This window comes from Vipera ursinii, assembly GCF_947247035.1.
Source record: "Vipera ursinii genome assembly, chromosome: 4".
Lineage (NCBI taxonomy): Eukaryota > Metazoa > Chordata > Lepidosauria > Squamata > Viperidae > Vipera > Vipera ursinii.
Genome location: NC_139514.1, coordinates 62,864,552 through 62,883,943, shown reverse-complemented (window position 1 = coordinate 62,883,943; position 19,392 = coordinate 62,864,552). Strand labels below are relative to the sequence as shown.

At 35.9% G+C, this 19,392-nt stretch overlaps 1 protein-coding gene across 1 annotated transcript in view; it reads left to right on the top strand.

Moving 5' to 3' along the window:
* Nucleotides 1-7,348: 7,348 nt before the first annotated feature.
* The window catches only part of IL1RAPL1 (interleukin 1 receptor accessory protein like 1), a 757,275-nt gene continuing 745,231 nt past the window's right edge, over nucleotides 7,349-19,392 (top strand). The window contains exon 1 of the mRNA XM_083362907.1: nucleotides 7,349-7,448. Coding sequence (XP_083219033.1) covers nucleotides 7,367-7,448 — 82 coding nt within the window. The 5' untranslated portion in view covers nucleotides 7,349-7,366. The remainder of the gene's footprint in view (nucleotides 7,449-19,392) is intronic.

The window sequence follows — 19,392 nt, the reverse complement described above, 5'->3', positions numbered from 1 at the left end:
CATTTGTTTAGTGACCATTCAAAGTTACAAAGGCATAGAAAAAAGTGACTTATGACTCTGTTGTGTGATCAGAATTCAGGCTCTTGGCAATCAGTATGTATTTACAATGGTTGCAGCAGCCTGGCATTAATGTTATTGCCATTTGCAACCTATCCAATCAATGTTCAACAAAGTCAATAGGGAAGCCAAATTAGCTTAACAACAGCATAATTCACTTAACATCAGCAGATATGCTTAACAACCATGGCAAAAAAGGTTGTAAAATTGGGCACAACTCATTTAAAAACTATCTCGCTTAGCAACTTAGAACTTAAATTCTGATTCCAGGTGTAGTCATAGGATGATTATCTTAACATGTGCTACCTATATAAACATACCACACATGCATGCATGCATGTGTGTGTGTGTGTGTGTGTGTATACACACACACACACTTGGAGTATTAATTAAAGTACCAGGCTGTAAACTAGGAGACACTGAGTTTTAGTCCCACCTTAAGAACAAAGCCCTCTGAGTCACTGTTAACGCCAGAGAGAAGGTACTGGCAAGCCACATCTGAAAACTTTTCAGGAATTTCTTGAGGTAATCTTCAGAAATTAAAACTAATGGATGGACAGAAGTAAGAAAGGAAGGAAGGTGTCTGTGAGATGAAAATCTCAGCCCACACATTCCTTGAAGGAAATAAGAAACCAATGATCTGGTCTATACACACAGGCTAAGAAAAGGCAGAATTAAAGCATGAAAATTATCTTAAAATGGAATCTGAATCCCAAGGCTTTTTACAGCATGTTTACCTTGGAGAAACAAAAAAGTGACCAAATTCACCTTAAGATTTAGTTACACCTAATATACGACCCTAGTTTTTATTTTTTCATTACTATTTTCCCCCTTATAGTGTTTATGATACTTTTTGACCATAAAAAACCTCATATCCACTTTCAAATTATTTACGGTACATTATTTATATAAGAGACTTTGGAGTGGATGAATTGTAATTTATCAATTATATTTCTTTACTATTTTTGTGACTCTTTTGACTCAAAAGCTTTGGTTCTGTTTTGTCAGTGCTTTATAGTATTAAATTTCCTTCAGCTATAAGCAATACTTTCTGCTGAAGGAAAGTCTTTTAATGTCTGTGGTTGTTCCTGTTATCACAGCCAGACTTTATCTATTGTTCTTAAAATGCTACTTAAAAGTCAGTGATTCTTTTGGATAATATTTGTTAGGATCATGCAGAGCAATGAACTGATTCTCTCTAGTATCCTAGAGACTGAAGAAATCAGCACTGAAATTTCCTGCAGCATCACTTAATGCAGTGTCTGAAAAGATGGAACTTGGCTTAGAGCAGAGGTCTTCAAACTTGGCCCTTTTATGACTCATGGACTTCAACTCCCAGAATTTCTCAGCCAGGCATGCTGGCTGAGGAATTCTGGGAGTTGAAGTCCATGAGTCATAAAAGGGCCGAGTTTGAAGACCCCTGGCTTAGAGTAACATTCAATTCAGGCCCTTATATTCAGAGACATAGCTTTAGTTGCACCTGTTCTGCTTCACCTCTGCATGGTTTCCTTTTATTAATACACTTTAAAATATGTACAAATTCTGAGTATCAATTTAAAGGTAAAGGTTCCCCCGCACATGCGTGCTAGTCGTTTCCGACTCTAGGGGCCGGTGCTCATCTCGGTTTCAAAGCCGAAGAGCCAGCACTTGTCCGAGGACGTCTCCGTGGTCATGTGGCCGGCATGACTAGATGCCAAAGGCGCACGGACTGCTGTTACCTTCCCACCGTAGTGATCCCTATTTTTCTACTTGCATTTTTATGTGCTTTCGAACTGCTAGGTTGGCAGAAGCTGGGATGAGTAACAGGTGCTCACTCTGCTACGTGGCACTTGGGATTCAACCTGCCAAACTGCCGACCTTCTGATCCACAAGCTCAGCGTCCTAACCCATTGAGCCACTGCGTATCAATTTAGCTCTCCATAAATCTGTTTTCAATGATTTACTGGCTTGCTTGCTTGTTTTCTGATAACCTTCTAAACTCTTCCCTTCCAATTTTGTTGGGACTGGCAAAGATCTTAAGAGATTCAATAAAACCAGTAATAAGTTTGTTTCAAAAGAACTGATGAAAAGACTGACTGTTCCCCAGAATTCTCGAATCAGAATAGAGCTGGAAGAGACCTTAGAGAACTTCTAGTCCAGTCCCTTGCTCAAGCAGGAGAACCTATGCCATCTCAGACAAGTGTCTGTCAAACCTCTTCTTTAAATCTCCAGTGATGGAACACCCACGATTTCTGGAGGCAAGCTGTTCCACTGGTTAATTGTCCTCACTGTCAGGAAGTTTCTCCTTAATTCCAGGTTACTTCTTTCTTTGGTCAGTTTTCAACCATTGTTTCTTATCTTGCCCTCTGGTGCTTTGGAGAATAACGTGACCCCCTCTTCTTTGTGGCATCTCCACCCCGAATCAACCCAGTGATGCCCTCGATGTGATGTCCCGTTGCCTGGAAGTGGTACAGATTTGGATGGGAGAAAACAGGCTTCAACTTAACCCGGCCAAGACTGAGTGGCTGTACATACCGTCATCTCGTTTAATCCAAAAGGTTTCATCTCTGACTATTGGAGGAGAGATGTTACCTCCCATTGATAGAGCACGCAATCTGGGCGTCCTCCTAGATTCACGACTCAGTTTTGAAGATCATATTGGAGCCGTGGCTAGGGGGGCATTTGCACAGATTCGTCTTATATACCAATTGCGCCCCTTTTTGGACCGAGATGCCCTACATACAGTCACCCATGCACTCGTTACCTCCCGTATTGATTACTGTAATGCTCTCTACATGGGGCTGCCCTTGAAGACCACCCGGAGGCTTCAGCTGGTGCAGAATGCAGCTGCACGGGTTGTGATGGGAGCTCCCCGATACTCCCATATTGCACCCCTCCTGCGTGAGCTGCATTGGCTACCAGTTGCCCTCCGGGTGAGATTCAAGGTGCTGGTACTTACCTTTAAAGCCCTACATGCCTTAGGTCCGGGATACTTGCAGGACCATCTGCTGCCGGGAACAAATTCCCATCGTCCAGTACGCTCACACAGAGAAGGCCTCCTCAGAGTACTGTCAGCTAGGCAATGTCGACTGGCAACCCCCAGGGGGAGGGCCTTCTCTGTGGGAGCGCCAGCCCTATGGAATCAGCTCCCCCCTGAGCTTCGGATGGCCCAAAACCTCCAAACCTTTCGCCGCGGCCTCAAAACACTCCTGTTCCACCAGGCCGACCTAGACTGACAGGCATTTTAATTAATTTATATTTAGTATTTTTAATTTATCTCTTAAATTCTCTAATTTAATTTATTGCACAGATGTTCTCAATTTTATTTCTATGTTGATCTCTGTACTTATTATATGTTTTGCTGTTAGCCGCCCTGAGTCCTTCGGGAGATAGGGCGGGATATAAATCCCATCAATAAATAAATAAATAATTAAATACTGGAACACTGCTACCATGTCTCCCCTATTTCTTCTTTTCTTTAGATTAGCCAAACCCAAGTCCTACAGCCGTTCTTCGTATATTTTAGTCTCCAGGCCTTTGATCACGTTAGTTGCTCTTCTCAGAATTTTTCCAAACTCTTAACATCTTTTTTTGTGATGTGGTGGCCAAAATTGGCTGCAGTATTCCAGGTGTGGTCTTACTAGTGGTACTAATACTTCACATGATCTTGATTCTATGCCTCTGTTTATATAATCCTTTTTTGGCTGCAGCTGCACACTCCTGGCTCATAGTCAAGTGATTGTCCACTAGGAGTCAAGGTCCCTCTCACAGTTACTGTTTTTAAGCCAGTGATTTATATTCGTCAAGATCAGATAGGCGTTCTCCTACCATTTTCCTGCTTATTTTAATTTTTCCTTCTAGTTTGTCTTTTGCAGTGGTTTTTTCGGTATGTTGGGCTATAGTTTCTTTTTGTGTGAAGACTGATGCAAAGAATGAATTAAGCTGCTCTGCTTTTTCCTGTTGCCTGTTATTTCCTTGCCATCTTCTCTCTTTAGTGGACCTATAGTTTCCTTAACTTTTTTCTTGTTGTTAATATGTTGGAAGAAACTTTTTTTTATTATCCTTGATTTCTATTGCAAGTCTTTGTTCATTCTGGGCCTTTGTTTTCTTGACTTCATCTTTGCATGTTCTGGTGATCTGCTGATTATCGGCCTTAGTTATGTGCCTCCTTTTCCATTTTTTGTATTTGTCCTTTTTGTCTTTCAGTTTGTCAGAAAGATCTTTGTGTAGCCATGCTGGTTTGAATTTCTTGTTTTTTTTCTTTTTCATTGGTATTGTGCTGGACTGGGCTTTTATGATTGCACTTTTCAGAGTTTCCCATGCTTCTTGGGTTGTTTTCCCCTTTAGGATTTTCATCCATGGAATCTTTGCTAGGTTTTCTCTGAGTTTGTTAAAATTGGCTCTTTTGAAGTTTATGACACTGGTTGGATCGTTTACTATTGCTAGTGTTTGTATTATATTAAATTCCAGTATGATGTCATTACTTTCACCCAAGTTTCCAGCAACTTCAGCTCCCTCTATAACCTTTTCTCTATTAGTAAGAATTAAGTCCAGTATAGCTTTATGTCTAGTTTCCTTCTCCACCTTTTAGATGACAAAGTTGTCGGCTAGATTGGTTAGGAATCTGTTTGATCCCCTGCTCGTTCCAATTGTTCCTAATATTTGGAGGTTAACAGTCTTAATTGTTTCTAAAATAACAATGTGAGTTTGCATTAATATCTAGATTCTGCTTTGTGGCTAGATTTATATTGTTGGTGCATTTCTATTTCTTTTATTCAAAACATGAATATTGGCAAAATGTGGTAAGTCCATATTTCTCTGTAATTTGACTGCACAACTATAGTTCCCTTTTCTGTATTCACATATAGAAATCTAGGTGATATGCAATTTCATGTTCCCTCCAACCTTCCCCACAGTCATGATACTTGTTGTCAGTATTTAAAGCCAAAGAAGATTCAGGAAGCTTCAGAAGTTCCTTTCAGATCTGGTTAGTGTAAATGAAATGTTTAAAGCATAGTGGTTAAAATGCTGCTGATGCTTTGGTCTGTGTTGTATTAGAGATGTTTCTAATTGTTCTGCAACCATGTTGGCTGATCAGAAAAAGTTTGAGGGGAAGAACTTTTTTCAAAGTTTAATTGAAATGTGAGAACCCAACAGTTGCAGACTGCTGAAGCAATAGTGTTAATACATAATTCATAGTTGCTGTGAGTTGGCCATACAAGATGGATGAATGAAAATGAATGAATGAATGAATCAGTCAATCAATCAATCAACCAATTAATCAATCCTCTATCACACCCATAGACTTTTATGGTGGGTCCTAGTTTAGTAAAAAAAAGGTCAGAATCTCAACCCTGACAAGACGGAGTGGCTGTGCGTACCGGCATCCCGTGATATTCAGGATATCCCACCCCTCATTATGGGGGGTGAGTCATTACCTCCTGTAGATAGGGCTCGCAACTTGGGAGTCCTCCTGGATGCACAACTTTCCTTAGAAGACCATATTGTAGCGGTGACTAGGGGGGCGTTCGCCCAGGTTCGCCTGGTGCGCCAGTTGCGGCCCTATCTAGACCGGGATGCCTTGCGCATGGTCACTCATGCGCTCGTGACCTCTCGTCTTGATTACTGCAACGCTCTCTACATGGGGCTACCCTTGAAGACCACTCGGAGGCTCCAACTGGTACAGAATGCAGCCGCGAGAGTTGTATCGGGGGTTTCCCGATACTCCCGTGTTACACCTTTGCTCCGCGAGCTGCATTGGTTGCCAGTTGTCTTCCGGGTGAGGTTCAAGGTGTTGGTTATGACCTACAAAGCCCTCCATGGCATGGGTCCAGAATACCTTGGGGAGCACCTGCAGCCGGCGTCAACTTCCCTCCGCCCAGTATGCTCCCACAGAGAGGGCCTCCTCAGGGTGCCGCCAGTCAAAGAATGCCGACTGGTGGCCCCCAGGGGGAGAGCATTCTCTGTGGGTGCACCGGATTTATGGAACCATCTTCCGGTAGAGCTCCGGATGGCGCCCGATCTCCGCTCCTTCCGGCGCGATCTTAAAACCCATCTTTTTAAACAAGCGGGCCTGGCCTGATGGGACGGGGTGGGATTTTATTACTATCTCAATTTTAAATCTGTATTATTTATGGGCATTGTTTAATTATGTTTTAATAATTTTAATTTTTGTATCCTATTTTTATGTATTGCCCTGTTCACCGCCCTGAGTCTCTTGAGAGAAGGGCGGTATATAAATTAAATTAATAAAATAAATAAAATAAATAAATCTGAATTGAACCCTGCTGCTATTAAAAGCAATTACCTTATCATAAAACTGAATAAGAATCCCCCCCCACACACAAACACAAATACTGAAGACAGATTTGGTAGAGTATTACTAGAAATAAATGTACTACTAAATTTTATACCAACTTTTTAGTTTTTTTAGTCAACTTCTGTATTCACAATAGGAATTTACACATAATGAATACCCTTCATTTTTGCAAAGATTTGTAGGGAATTATGTATGTATAACAGCCAAACATGAACAGACAGACACCCAGTTGCCCTCCCAATACTTTCTAGATTCTAGCTTTCACAATTGTCAGGTTAAGAAGTACTCCATACCCTACCTCAACATATTGCAGCCTCAGTATTTGGCAGGGAGATATTATAGATATGGAAGAAAATATTCAGACTATATTATAATATTTTGGCTGTATAATTCTAATAATAGCTAACTGCATCAGACTACCATTTACTTCAAATAAGAAGAATCTAAGCATAATTTAATATTGTCATTCTAGGAAGGCACAGATGAATAATATTGCCTTAAAAGTCTGATTCACAGACTGATTTAAACTTCAATTATATTTGTTGGAGAAATAGCCATTTAAGTATAATATTATGGTTCATAATTCAGTATGGATTCCTACTGATTGCAATGTAGTTACAATTAACATTGTTCAGTTGAGCTATTCAGTACATTCTTCTTTTTAAGAAATGTAATTTCCTCCTTATATGTACATCTATATGCACATTTACATTTCTCAAAGGAATAAGATTTTACACATTTTTAACGGGACAATAGTATTTAAGTAAGTTGTTTATATATTGTTTAAAAGTTTTAACCTGTAAGAAGTCACTGGGCGGGAAAGAGGGTCTTTATGATTTTAAAAATAATTAAAAGTGATTTCAAATGTAACCAACATTCTTTAAATATATAGAGTATAATACAAGAGCAAAACTCTTTGTGACTCTTAAAGTTCTTTGCTATCAAAAACCAATAACATATTCCAATTATGTCTTGTTTTTGCTTTAGGGAACAGCCTTGGAGAACTAGAAGATGAAAGTTCCAATTCCTCATTTAATTATCCTCTATGCTAGTCTTGTTCAAAGTTTGAAGGTTGTGACCAAAAGGGGTTCAGGTAAGAAGATTGTTTTTCATTTTGTCAGAATGTATGGAAATGAAATTGCATATATAGTATATATAAATATAATAAGTGTTTGCATGTGCATTTTGAAGATGTCAGGGCAAAATAGTGGCTTTTTGTGAAACAAAACATCCTTCTTACATTTGTTTTACACACACTACTAAACATAATCTGTTAGAAATAGTTTTCAGTAGTTAATAAATGGCAAAGGATTGGATTCTACTTCATTCATGCTTACAACAGACCTACGTAAATTAAAAAAATAATAAGAAAAATCAAATTGATTTTAGTGATGTTCAATTAATAAATTTTTATATTAATCATATAGGTTATAGATAGAAAAACACAAAAATCTGTCTATAATATATAGTTGTGCTGTTGATGTACAGATTTTTCGTTGAAGCAAAAGATTCAGTTTTGCATATGTGGCCCACAATATACCTGAACTTTGTTCTAATTAGGTTAGAAATGTTAAAATGCATAATTATTCAGTTAATGTTACTAGGTTTGTATATTTAGTGTTTCATGTGCTGCCTGCAAATGTTGTATTTAGTTGGTTGTTCAATCACAGGTGGGTTCTACTACAGCTTTAATACATGGATTATATATTATATGGATTTTATATTAGTTACTAATGAATTAATCATTTTGTAATCAGATGTTTTGTAACTAATGGTGGGTTAGATTCCAATTTTTTGGCATATACCTATGTGGAATTTTGATTTTTTTTAAAAAAGTACAATGTATACATTGTGAAAATTAATCCAGATTATAAATGGAATCTTGTTTGAAGTGTTTTTTGTAATTCACGAATTGGACTGTATATAATTCATGATATTGTTCTTTGCAAAGGTACAATATTATATGATTTAGTGATGTGAATAAGCTTTACAGGTTTTTTTTTTTTGAGAATATGCTTAATTCTGGGCATGGTTTTCTCGTATTCATATCAGAAATTACTGCTTAAAGAAGAGACCTTAAAGATAACTAGATATTTAATTTTCATAAAAGGGATTCTTCTTTTGTAGCATATTTGCTTGTTTTTTCAGGTAACTTCACTTAACCTTTAAGTTATCTCAGACAGCTGCTTTTTGAAAGAAAGTGTACTTGAGGGAGTAATGTCAGCAAGTCAGCATTTATATACTTCCTGTTATACGTACAAAAGAATGCATGATGTCCAAAATATCCAAGCATTAGAAATGTAATTGCTAGTCATTGTTTTTATGAAATAATGGATAGGCAATCTTCTAGTTATACAGACATAACTATATTTGATTTAATATCTTCATGGAAGATATTTTTAATATTATTTGATATTTTATATAAAGAACACTTTTGAAATATAAACTGGGGAAGGATAAAATTAATTAAACATGAAATCAGAGGAAAAGTAAAAGAAAAGGAATGAAAAGTATAATAACGTAATATGTTACCTATACACTGTTATATCATGAAACCATTTTATTCCATCTTCCATTGAATTATGGTCAATACTATACCAAATTGAATTATATACAGTTGTGCACTTTGAAAAAGTTTACATTGAATTATGATCAGCATACATTTTAATAGCAAATTTGGTTTTAGAAATACTTAACTTGATTTTTGAAGGTAATTAAGAAAAATCATTTGTGAAGGACTTTGTACTAGACAGACTTCATGCATTTTCTCCTTAAGTTTCAATTTTAATTGTATCTCTGTTTAAAAAACTATATTAATTGCACATGTATTTTAATTCCTGTAGTTATTTTTGATTGTTGAAGAATTTAATCAGACAGTATTTAAAAAAAATATTCCAGTAACGGTGTGGGCACTTGTCCAACTTTAGTAATGGTGCAAGCACTTGAAAATCCATTCACGGGATAGTATGCATTGGTCCTTCTGGCTTTTCAGGTGAAGCCAGAAGAACCTTACCTTACTTTTCTTAGAATTTGTACTATTGTACATTTCTAGAATTCTTCTGTGAGTCTTGGTCACTGCCACCTTCCTTCCTTTTATTCAAAATGAAATTACTTTTAAAAAGCTGGTCTCAGCATTCTCGTTTTTGTGTAGATAGGAAAGTATCTTGCTGATAGTTACACTCCCTGTTAAAATGAGATTGTAATTTTAGAAAATATTTAAGTTACTTATAATGCAAATTACAGTTACAACTGATTGAGACTTACAGATAATAGGAAAATGGGACAGAGAAAAACATAAATCCTCCAGATTAAACATACAGTTCATCTTCCAAGATATAATAAGTATCCAGCCATGCAGATGTTTGTAAAGGAAGGACAAAATAGGGCTAAGGTTGCAATTCAACCCATAATATTAATTTTTAAATTATACTAATTCTAATTCATTTGCCTTAATGGTTATTTCCTTCTTATTCTCAAACCTTTCTTAAGGTTGGTGTGTTGTACTTAGCTGAATGAATGAATATAACTTTATTACGGTCATAGTCCAGCAATAGATGACACCCTTTACAATATGTTAAAAAAATAACACTTACATTAATAATAAATAAGAACATCCCTGTTAAGAAAATACATGTTCTCAAAATGTTAGGGTCACTCCCTAATTTTATATCTTCCAAGATATACCGTAATAAGTATCCAGCCATGCAGATGTTTGTAAAGGAAGGACAAAATAGGGCTAAGGTTGCAATTCAACCCATAATATTAATTTTTAAATTATACTAATTCTAATTCATTTGCCTCAATGGTTATTTCCTTCTTATTCTCAAACCTTTCTTAAGGTTGGTGTGTTGTACTTAGCTGAATGAATGAATATAACTTTATTACGGTCATAGTCCAGCAATAGATGACACCCTTTACAATATGTTAAAAAATAACACTTACATTAATAATAAATAATAACATCCCTGTTAAGAAAATACATGTTCTCAAAATGTTAGGGTCACTCCCTAATTTACGTGAGTGGGAAGCTGATAGGTTTGTGAGTAAATATAATGTTCCAAAAATTATTAGAGATATCTCCAAAAAATTGGCACAAGTTGACAACTATAATTCTGTAACCAATTTTTTTTCCCCTCGTGGACATTGCAGCAACACAGAATTTTGCCACCACATGCATGGTAGAAGGGTTTGAGTCCTGGAGGAGAAAGCCTACATAAAAATTGTCTGCCCTCCCTGGCAATCTCTCTAATAAGGGGAGAATGCATGCTGACCTATAACCTCGGTATAACTCACAGTACAATAAAACGTGAGATATCTTCGACTTCTCCTTTACTACATATACATACCCATTCTGCTATTGGTGTTCTCTTATACCTGCCCTGGAACAGTACTGAGGGGAGAATGTTAAATCTGGCTCTTTGTTTTGGGAAGGTCAGATCATTTTGATATCTTGCCGATTCCTACACACCCTGTTTGATTCTATCCTACTGTGGGGAGGCAACCTATTTAGTTCTTCTTGGAACTCCATGTCCTTCATTCTGTTGATTACTACTTGCTTTGCTTGGTCAAAGCCTAGGGACATTAAGAATACTGATGAGAGCCCATAAGAGCCCAACTTGTGATCTATCGCCTGTTTCCAGGGCAGGGAAAGTTGTCAGTCAACACTAGCAGGGACAGTCCCTCTGGAAAGCCAATGTATGATCATCATCCTCCAGGCTCTTACCTGAATTTGAGGCATGCCTGTCTCAATTTTTAACTGGGCATTTGGAGTTCCTTTGGGTGCAGCTAAGATGGCTCGCAGGAATTTGGTTTTATGGTTTCTAGCAAGTTTTTCTTTGCAAGGATTCCTGTTTGTGCCCCATATAGACTTTGCACCAATGTTTTGGCCTCGAAAGGTTTTAAGGCAGCAGATACTAATTGAGTTGTAGTTAGCTGGTGGGAACCAAATTTTTTTTAAAAAAATCATATTCATCATATTTTGAAAGATAAAAGAATAACCGTGAAATTCAGGTAGTTCCCTCCCCCTTGAAAAGGTTATCAGAGATAATTGGCATCCCTATTACTGACTAGTTGCTCATAGCAACAAAACCTCCCAGAATTTGTGGATCTCTGGCTTATTATCTAGATTGTAAATATATATTTAAACCTCTTGGGATATTTTTGCCATCTTCATGCAACTCAAAAGGACAAGTGAATTTAGATGCCCAAGAATTTTTGTGTCAAAATGTCCGTATTTATAAGTATCACGGAATTCTAGTACTTTTTTTTTGTAAAAGGTGCCTCAGCAGCAGTCATTACCTCCATAAAGTAAATATACTTACAAGCTTCTAGAGTTGGACTCAAGGGTGTTCGTTTGTTTGTTTTGCTAGAGAAACATTAGATGTATAGCTAATGTATAATCAATATCCTCTTGTCTGACTTCATGCAAGAACGAATTAGAAGAATGATTTGATTGAATAATTAAAGAATGACATACATATATAATTCTGGCTGAATACATTAGGAAACCCACTTGCAATCTTCATGACTTCAGGAAGGGAAAAGAAAGTTTTATCTAAAAAACTTATTCATGCCTCAAGTTCTTCATTATTTTGTTATTAAAATACCAAACCTCAATATATCTATCTCTAGTTATCTGTTTTAGATATCAGAAAATTCCCAGCCTTGTCTTAGTACCTGTATCTTTGTTGTGTAATAACTGAAAAGGAAATTTATTTACCTATTTCTTGATTTCTGCACCCAATGATTAATATATTTGCCTATATGATCAGCCAAGAACTATAGAAAAATATAGGTTAATGCGACGTTTCTGTCTTTCTGCTTCACTTTTATTTCATAAAAAGTGAAGTTCTTTGAAGCAATTCAGAACACGCTGTTTATTCAAAAACAGAAAATTTTGGTTCCTGCTTTTCTGTTAGTGTAATGGGGGTGTTTTTGGAATGAAGATAAAACAAAATATAATTGGATACATTTCTGCACTTTATTTAATATTAAAGTTTATTGTATTGTTATTAAACAGAGTAACATTATACTTTGGGGACAAATACGAAAAAACTGTGCATGCATGATTTTGTGTATTTTTAATTAAACTATAATACAATTCCTAACAAAATAATAAACTATGTGCAGTCTGAAGGCATAGACACAGTATCTGTGTTCCCATGGGGTGCTGTTCTCATATTAACAAAAACCACTATTCTATATTTGCTGCCTATTGCCATAACAGTTCTGGAGACTATAATTACTTTTGGTGCCTTGTTAAAAATATTTCCTCATCATCTTTGTGAAATAAAAACAGTGATACTTGTTTCCCCTTTGCTGTAGAAGAAATAAAGAAAAAAAATCAGTTGTGGCTTTGTGGACTAATGAAATCAGCATTTCTTTTCAAAGTGAAAGTGTTATTATACCACTGAGTGCATTTGTCCTGATAGAGAATGAATGTGAGAACTGGATTTGAAAGCATAAAACTTGTTTGGAAGAACTATTTTGTATTTACAGTATTTTTTGAATGAAATACATTGAAACAAGACAAATCTGTACCTGAGGAAAAAGGAAAAGGCGATTCTAGAATGTTTCCTTAAGGAAAATTTCAGCTATTTCACAGAAAGTCTTTACCATTTAATTGCAATGAGAGGATTTATAACATCATCAATGTCTCTATGGAAGAACAATATTTCTACTAGTGTTTCTAGCAACACTGGAGATTTTTTCATGATTGTTCTAATTGCTAGCATTTATGGGGACTCTATTTTAGTCCCTGGATTTACTGATTAGGGCTGAAATAATTATATTCCCTTAAAAAGAAGATTCCTGAATTTGTGTCTCTTGGCATTCATTATTTCTACATATTATTCATGAATATTTACTGAGGGGTTAGTTCCTCGATATTCTATGGAATATACCCTTGAAGAAGTGTACTGTAGAGTGCAGATTTGGCATTGCTAATTGTGTTGTGAGTGGGATTTATTCTCGGTAGATCCGCACATACATTTAAAGTGTCATCAAAAGTGGACAAAGCTTTTGTTAGTTTCTTATATGACTCCAATAAATGTAAATTCCTATACTGAACTTGTTTACAGAGAGGCTGTCTAATAATGTCTTGAAGGAAAATATTGCAAAATAGTGTATATTCTATACTCAAGAGTAAGGTAACATGCAAATCAGTGATTATTTTACTTGGATTAACATGTGATGTTTGTTTCTCCCTTTTTTGCCTTTCTCTTTTCACAGAAAAACTCTTGTCTTCATCAATTATCACACAAATAATTTTCCATTAATACCTTCTTCATGTATAAGACTGCATGGAGATAATTATGTCTTAGTTCTAATTATTATGATAAAAATGTTTTGTATTGTGGAAAAAGCAACTTGCTTGTTATTGAACTAACAATTAATTGCGTCCAATTTCCAACAGGATAGACTATTATAAATTCAGATGTTTAAATTGACTAGTGAGACTATGGGAGTAGAGACCTTTAGAGATGAGGGTGGAAAAGATTCTGCTGTAGGAAAAGTTATCATCTCTCCAAGATCCAGTCAAAGACAAATCAGTGAGGTGGTCGTTCTTTGAAGTGTATGTATTATAGATGCTTCTGCAATAGGTTAAGATATAAAATTATAATGGATGAAATATGCTGCTCTATAGGCATGCAAAGAATTGTATGACTCACAAACCACTACTACTTTTTATCAGTTTCTCAGCCAGTGTTTTAAAAAAGCTTTTTAAATAGCTCCTTAATGACATACAAGAAAGTAGTTTTTTTATATTGCTTGTGAGGATGAATACTTAACACTTGCTGCATACTTAATAGATGTTGTTATAATATTTCCTACTTAAGAGACAGTACATGAAGGGGAATATGGATGGCTTTTTCATTTTGAAGTTCCACAACATCTATCAAGTTTAGAGTATGCATTCTATTCCATAGATATTGTCTGTATTGGTAATGTTTTCCTTCTGTTTCTTCAAGGTAGTGAAAGAGCCTATTTTAAAAGCAGAAAGGAAACCTGTGGTGGTTCCATTAGCAAGTAGCTATGCCTCTTATTTATGTTTAGCCAACTTTATTGGAGTGAGTTCTAAATAGCTTGGCTCCTATGGTTTCTCTGAAGGTATCTTGTTGTGCAGTTCAAATTAAACTGTAAGTCAAAATAAAAACAAATGTGCTACTTGGTGAACATATATTTTACATCTCTACCAATTTACAAATATTTTGTTAAACTCCGACATGGTAATTTTGTGTTGAAACATTTTACAAAGAGTGTTTATTAAATTTATTATATTCCTCCTTCTGATTGAACCACTAAACACCTATTATAGAGGACTACGATTTGTTAGTAATGGAGAGTTGACATACTAATCAAATGTGAAGTAGACCAGAAAAAAGTAAAAATTAAGCAATTTCTCTTAATGCTGTCTATAAGGAATGCTTAATAAAATAATTGAACGCTACAATGCCATCTGCTGGTTTTGGAAGTATACTAAATAAACAAGATAGACAAAATAAAAACAAAAAAGGGAAGCAATAGAGACAGGGGAATTTAACAATGGGGGGTATTTAATAAAGCCAATGTTTTCATATTCACTAATCAGAAAGTCTTTTGACAAAATAATATAAAATGCACGTACCCAATCTACATTTCAAACCACTGTAGTGGTTTAAATGGCAATTCTTAAAGGAAAAAAAGTTGTATTAACCTATAGGTATTAACTCCATCTTTTGAATAAGAACTTCTTCACACATAAATGGATTGTGTTATCAGATTAGATATTTTGGAAAACCTTTTCTTTTATTGTTAAAAAAATTAAATTGTTAAAAAGTTGATTTTGAATTATGTTTATATTGGACCTTTATGTAAAGGTTTTTTAAAATGTTTGGTGTGTTTAATTTTAAGAAAGTATTTTGTATAGAGCACAGCATTTTTGGCTTTTTTAAAAATTCCATTTATATCCCGCCCTTCTCTGAAGACTCAGGGCGGCTTACAAGCTTAGCTTTCATTCTATGTATATGCCTGCTTATTAGGGCTTTCACACACACACGCCCAAGTGGCATTATTACAAAGTCTGCTTAATTGCCCCCAACAATCTGGGTCCTCATTTTACCTACCTCGGAAGGATGGAAGGCTGAGTCAACCTTGAGCCTGGTGGGATGCGAACCTGCACTAATTGCAGGCAGCTGGTGTTACTTAAGGAGGCATTAGCCCACTGCTCCACCAAGGCTCTTGCTATTTTTTCAAATTTATTAACTGAAAAGTGTAATTTAAAAAATGGAAGAATGCCTTGAAGAACATATACTTAGAAATATACTGCCTATGGTGGTAGCAGTAAAAGCAATTCAAAGGCATATTCCTTGCAGTACCTGAAGGAATGAGAATCCCATACCTAGGCTTGAATCATATTATTTTAACTGTTGCTAAATAAGAATGTCCATTTTATGTTATACTATTTTTTCCCATACAATTATTGAGTGTATAACTGACTCTCTTTCATTTTTTTTATAGCTGCTTCCTTACTTTCTTGTGGTATGAGATATGAGGGGCAGAAGTGCTTGTATATACCATGGAAACAGGAGAAAAAGCAAGAGTGAAATCAAAACGTTACCCTAACTTACCAATCATTCCTAACAGAACTGTCTACAATTTCTGTTCCTGCTCAGGAAATGTTTAGTACTCTTGTTTTAAATCCATGTGTAACTGTTTTCAAGTTTTGTTCATTTTTAATAATCATTTTAAAATGGCTTCAAATTTTTAAATCCACGTGACTACAAATACTTTATTCCACAAAGAGAAAATAAAGTTTCACTTTCACTCTCACAACTTAAATGTTGGAGTTTCCTTAAATTTTCTGTCTACTTAAATTCCTTCATGAAATTTCAAGGAAACCTCTTCAGGAATCTCATAGGGTCGAGGAAATTTTCTAGAAATGTTGATATAATGAAACAAGAAATGGACCACACTGAATGTGGCTGTCAAATATCCTATTTCTGTTTTGCTTCAGCTCCATTTCTGCATAGGCAGGTCTTTTGGCTTGATGTCAGACTTGTAGAAGGAAAGTCAGAAGGGTTGTGGTTCTCTAGATGGAGCATTACAAATGGGAGATCTGTAAGTGAAGCCTGTCATGGAGTTATATAACTAGGACTAAGGAATTTTACTACATTGAATCAGCAAGTCGGCAGAGATAAATTAGATGTCTAGAAAGGGGCCGTGTTGTTCTTGGGACAACCCTGAATTCATAAAAGGATAGCTAATTGCATTTTAATACCTGATTCCCCTCAATTAAGATTATTTCTGTTGTTCAGCTTTCCTTAGATACAAGGGCAGCAAGTATTGCCCCTTCTGATTTAAACTTGATGCAATCTGCATATTGATTACATTGTAATCCTGAAGCCTGCGTGTCTTTCACTACAATCTTTCCCAGTAGACCTTCATAAATAATGAATCATGAAGGTGAGATAAAAAATCTAGCATTAATACACTAATGAGTTTCTTTATGTGAAAAGCCACTTATCTAGAATGACAATGGCATGTTTTACAACAGGGAACGACTCAGCAAATATTTTTTTGCCTTTTCTAAAAGGTCTCAGACTAATAAAATTAGTATTTAGATATAAAGACACTGATTATTATTCTAAGGTTTATACAATGTTTAGAGGAAATCATATGGATTTAAACCTGACAAAATTTTCATGTACTCATGCCATCAAACCTATAATGCATCTGAAGGTTTTAATGAATAGAGATACATTCTATACATAGACATGTAATACATATATTATAATTTTTGAGAGATAACTCTCTGAAAAAGCCTCAAATGAAGGCAATACAGAGAAAGGAATGATCAAACTATTTTATTTTTTGCTTTAAAAATGTAGCTAAAAGGACAAGACAATTCATCAAATGATAGCAAAATATACTCCCCAATACCTGGAAGAGGAAAACATTGTAAATAAACTGTTTAAACTCTATTCTGATGTATATTCTCCTACTGTGGCAGGAAAATAGACATCCTACTGTACTGCTTGAATCATACTGTCATGATTAATTTTGTACATATCTAAAGCAGTGGGTGACTTCACATATTCAGTAGCATATGAATTATGTGGAATGATTCAAAAAGTCATAGATGTTGTATGAAAAACTCATTTTAGTTTGATACAATTATAAGAAAACATTTCCATGATTTATACAAAGATAGCCATTTTTTTTCAAATAATCAGATTGCATCTCTGTTAATCTAAACAAATCCTATATGATTGGAATCTGCATTGCAGACAGAATATTAATAACGTCTCCTTAAGTCTCACTCTCCAGGTGTGCCTTGTGGAGAGGGGCGGGACACTCTCCTCTGGAGTAGTTGAACCAGCCTGCGTTCCCTCCTTCTCTCCACTCTGTGCTCTGTTCATCCTGTCCCAATTCACTATTTAAACTAGTTCACAAATTTATTGGCTAAGTCCTTCATCATATACAAGATCGAGAGAACAAGTGCTAGTGCACTTCTAATGAACTAATGAAGTGAGCCCAAAATTTCCATGCAAGAATGACTGCCTTTCCATCCTTGCAACTTTGGCCACTTTGAGTCTTATTAAAGTGGCATAGACATTTGTGGAACACTGTTTTTATTCTGCAACTTTTGTTGTCAGCCCATTCTAATTAACATAAAACATAAAATTAACATTTGGTTCATATCACTGTTACAAGTTAAAAATGAAAATCATATTAATTTCATAATTAATATAATTTCAATTGTATAATTATTTCCGTACTATTCTGTTCATACTGCTAAGCTTGTAAGCCACCCTGAGTCTTCGGAGAAGGGCGGGATATAAATGGAATTAAAATAAAAATAAAAAAATAAAATATGAATCCAGTTATATTTTCAAAAATCCACTAAATCATCCTGATACAACTCTTATTTGAAAATCCTCATAAAGCGGAATCCTTGCTGTTAAAATTACTTCATTCCTTGACAGTTCTTATTATTAGGAAATTGTCCCTAAAAATTCTCCTTTTAGCCTGAATGTCCATGTTTTGATTGCATCACTTTGGCCATTGTTCTTTTGCCTCCAGCAAAGAACAGATCATCACTCTTACACGTTCTCCTCACAGGCTCTGGTCCTGAAGCCCTTCCTTCCCCTGTTTGAATTTTGGAATTATGTTTTCTCTTCCCTGGTCTTCTGACCCCTTGCCTTCAGGAATTTTCAAAGATTACAGCTGAGTTTTGAGATCATTGCTGCTAGCTTGTTCAGTACTCTAGGATATACAGTCAATAAAGTAATTTGTAATTTACAACCTAAGTAAAAATTATGGGGACATGTCAATATTTAATTTTATTAGCAAAAATTAATAGGCATACCATTTCCTTCTGTGGAACAATTACACCTTTGGATCTACCATGTTTCCCCGAAAGTAAGGCATACCCTGAAAATAAGCCCTAGCTTGATTTTTGGGGGTGGGCCTAATAATCCCAAAAATAAGACCTAGTTTCGGGGCAAGGCACAGACCTATAAATTAAGCTGAGGGTGGGAGCATGGAGCTGCCCCATGTGCCCCCACCCACTTTCCTTGTAGGCAAGACTCTCCTTGCCACCCCCACTTCCTCTGTGGCATTTTCTGCAGCCGGGCCTGAATTTCTCAGTCACAGGCCTTTCCAGAAGGCCACTGTAGCCAAGAACTGAACTATGGATTGAATCCATAGCTCGGTATTGGGCTGCAGAGGCCTTCCGGAAAGGCCTGACTGCAAAACGTAGGCCAGAAAGTAGTTGCAGAATGAAGCTGCTCCTTCAGCCGCAGAAGAAGTGGACTTGTTGGTTGGGGCTGTCGGCGCCAGAAGAGAGTATAAAAGATATCCCCAGAAAATAAGAACTGGTGGCTCTTTTGGAGGCAAAAAAAAAAAGACCCATTCTTATTTTCGGGAAAACACGGTAATAACTGGTATTATCTCCTTTGGCAGAAACAAGTTCAAGTTGACATTTCTTATACTTGTCTACTAGTCCCTGACATTAACTGGGAAGAATTTTTTCCCATTCTACCATGCAGAATGTT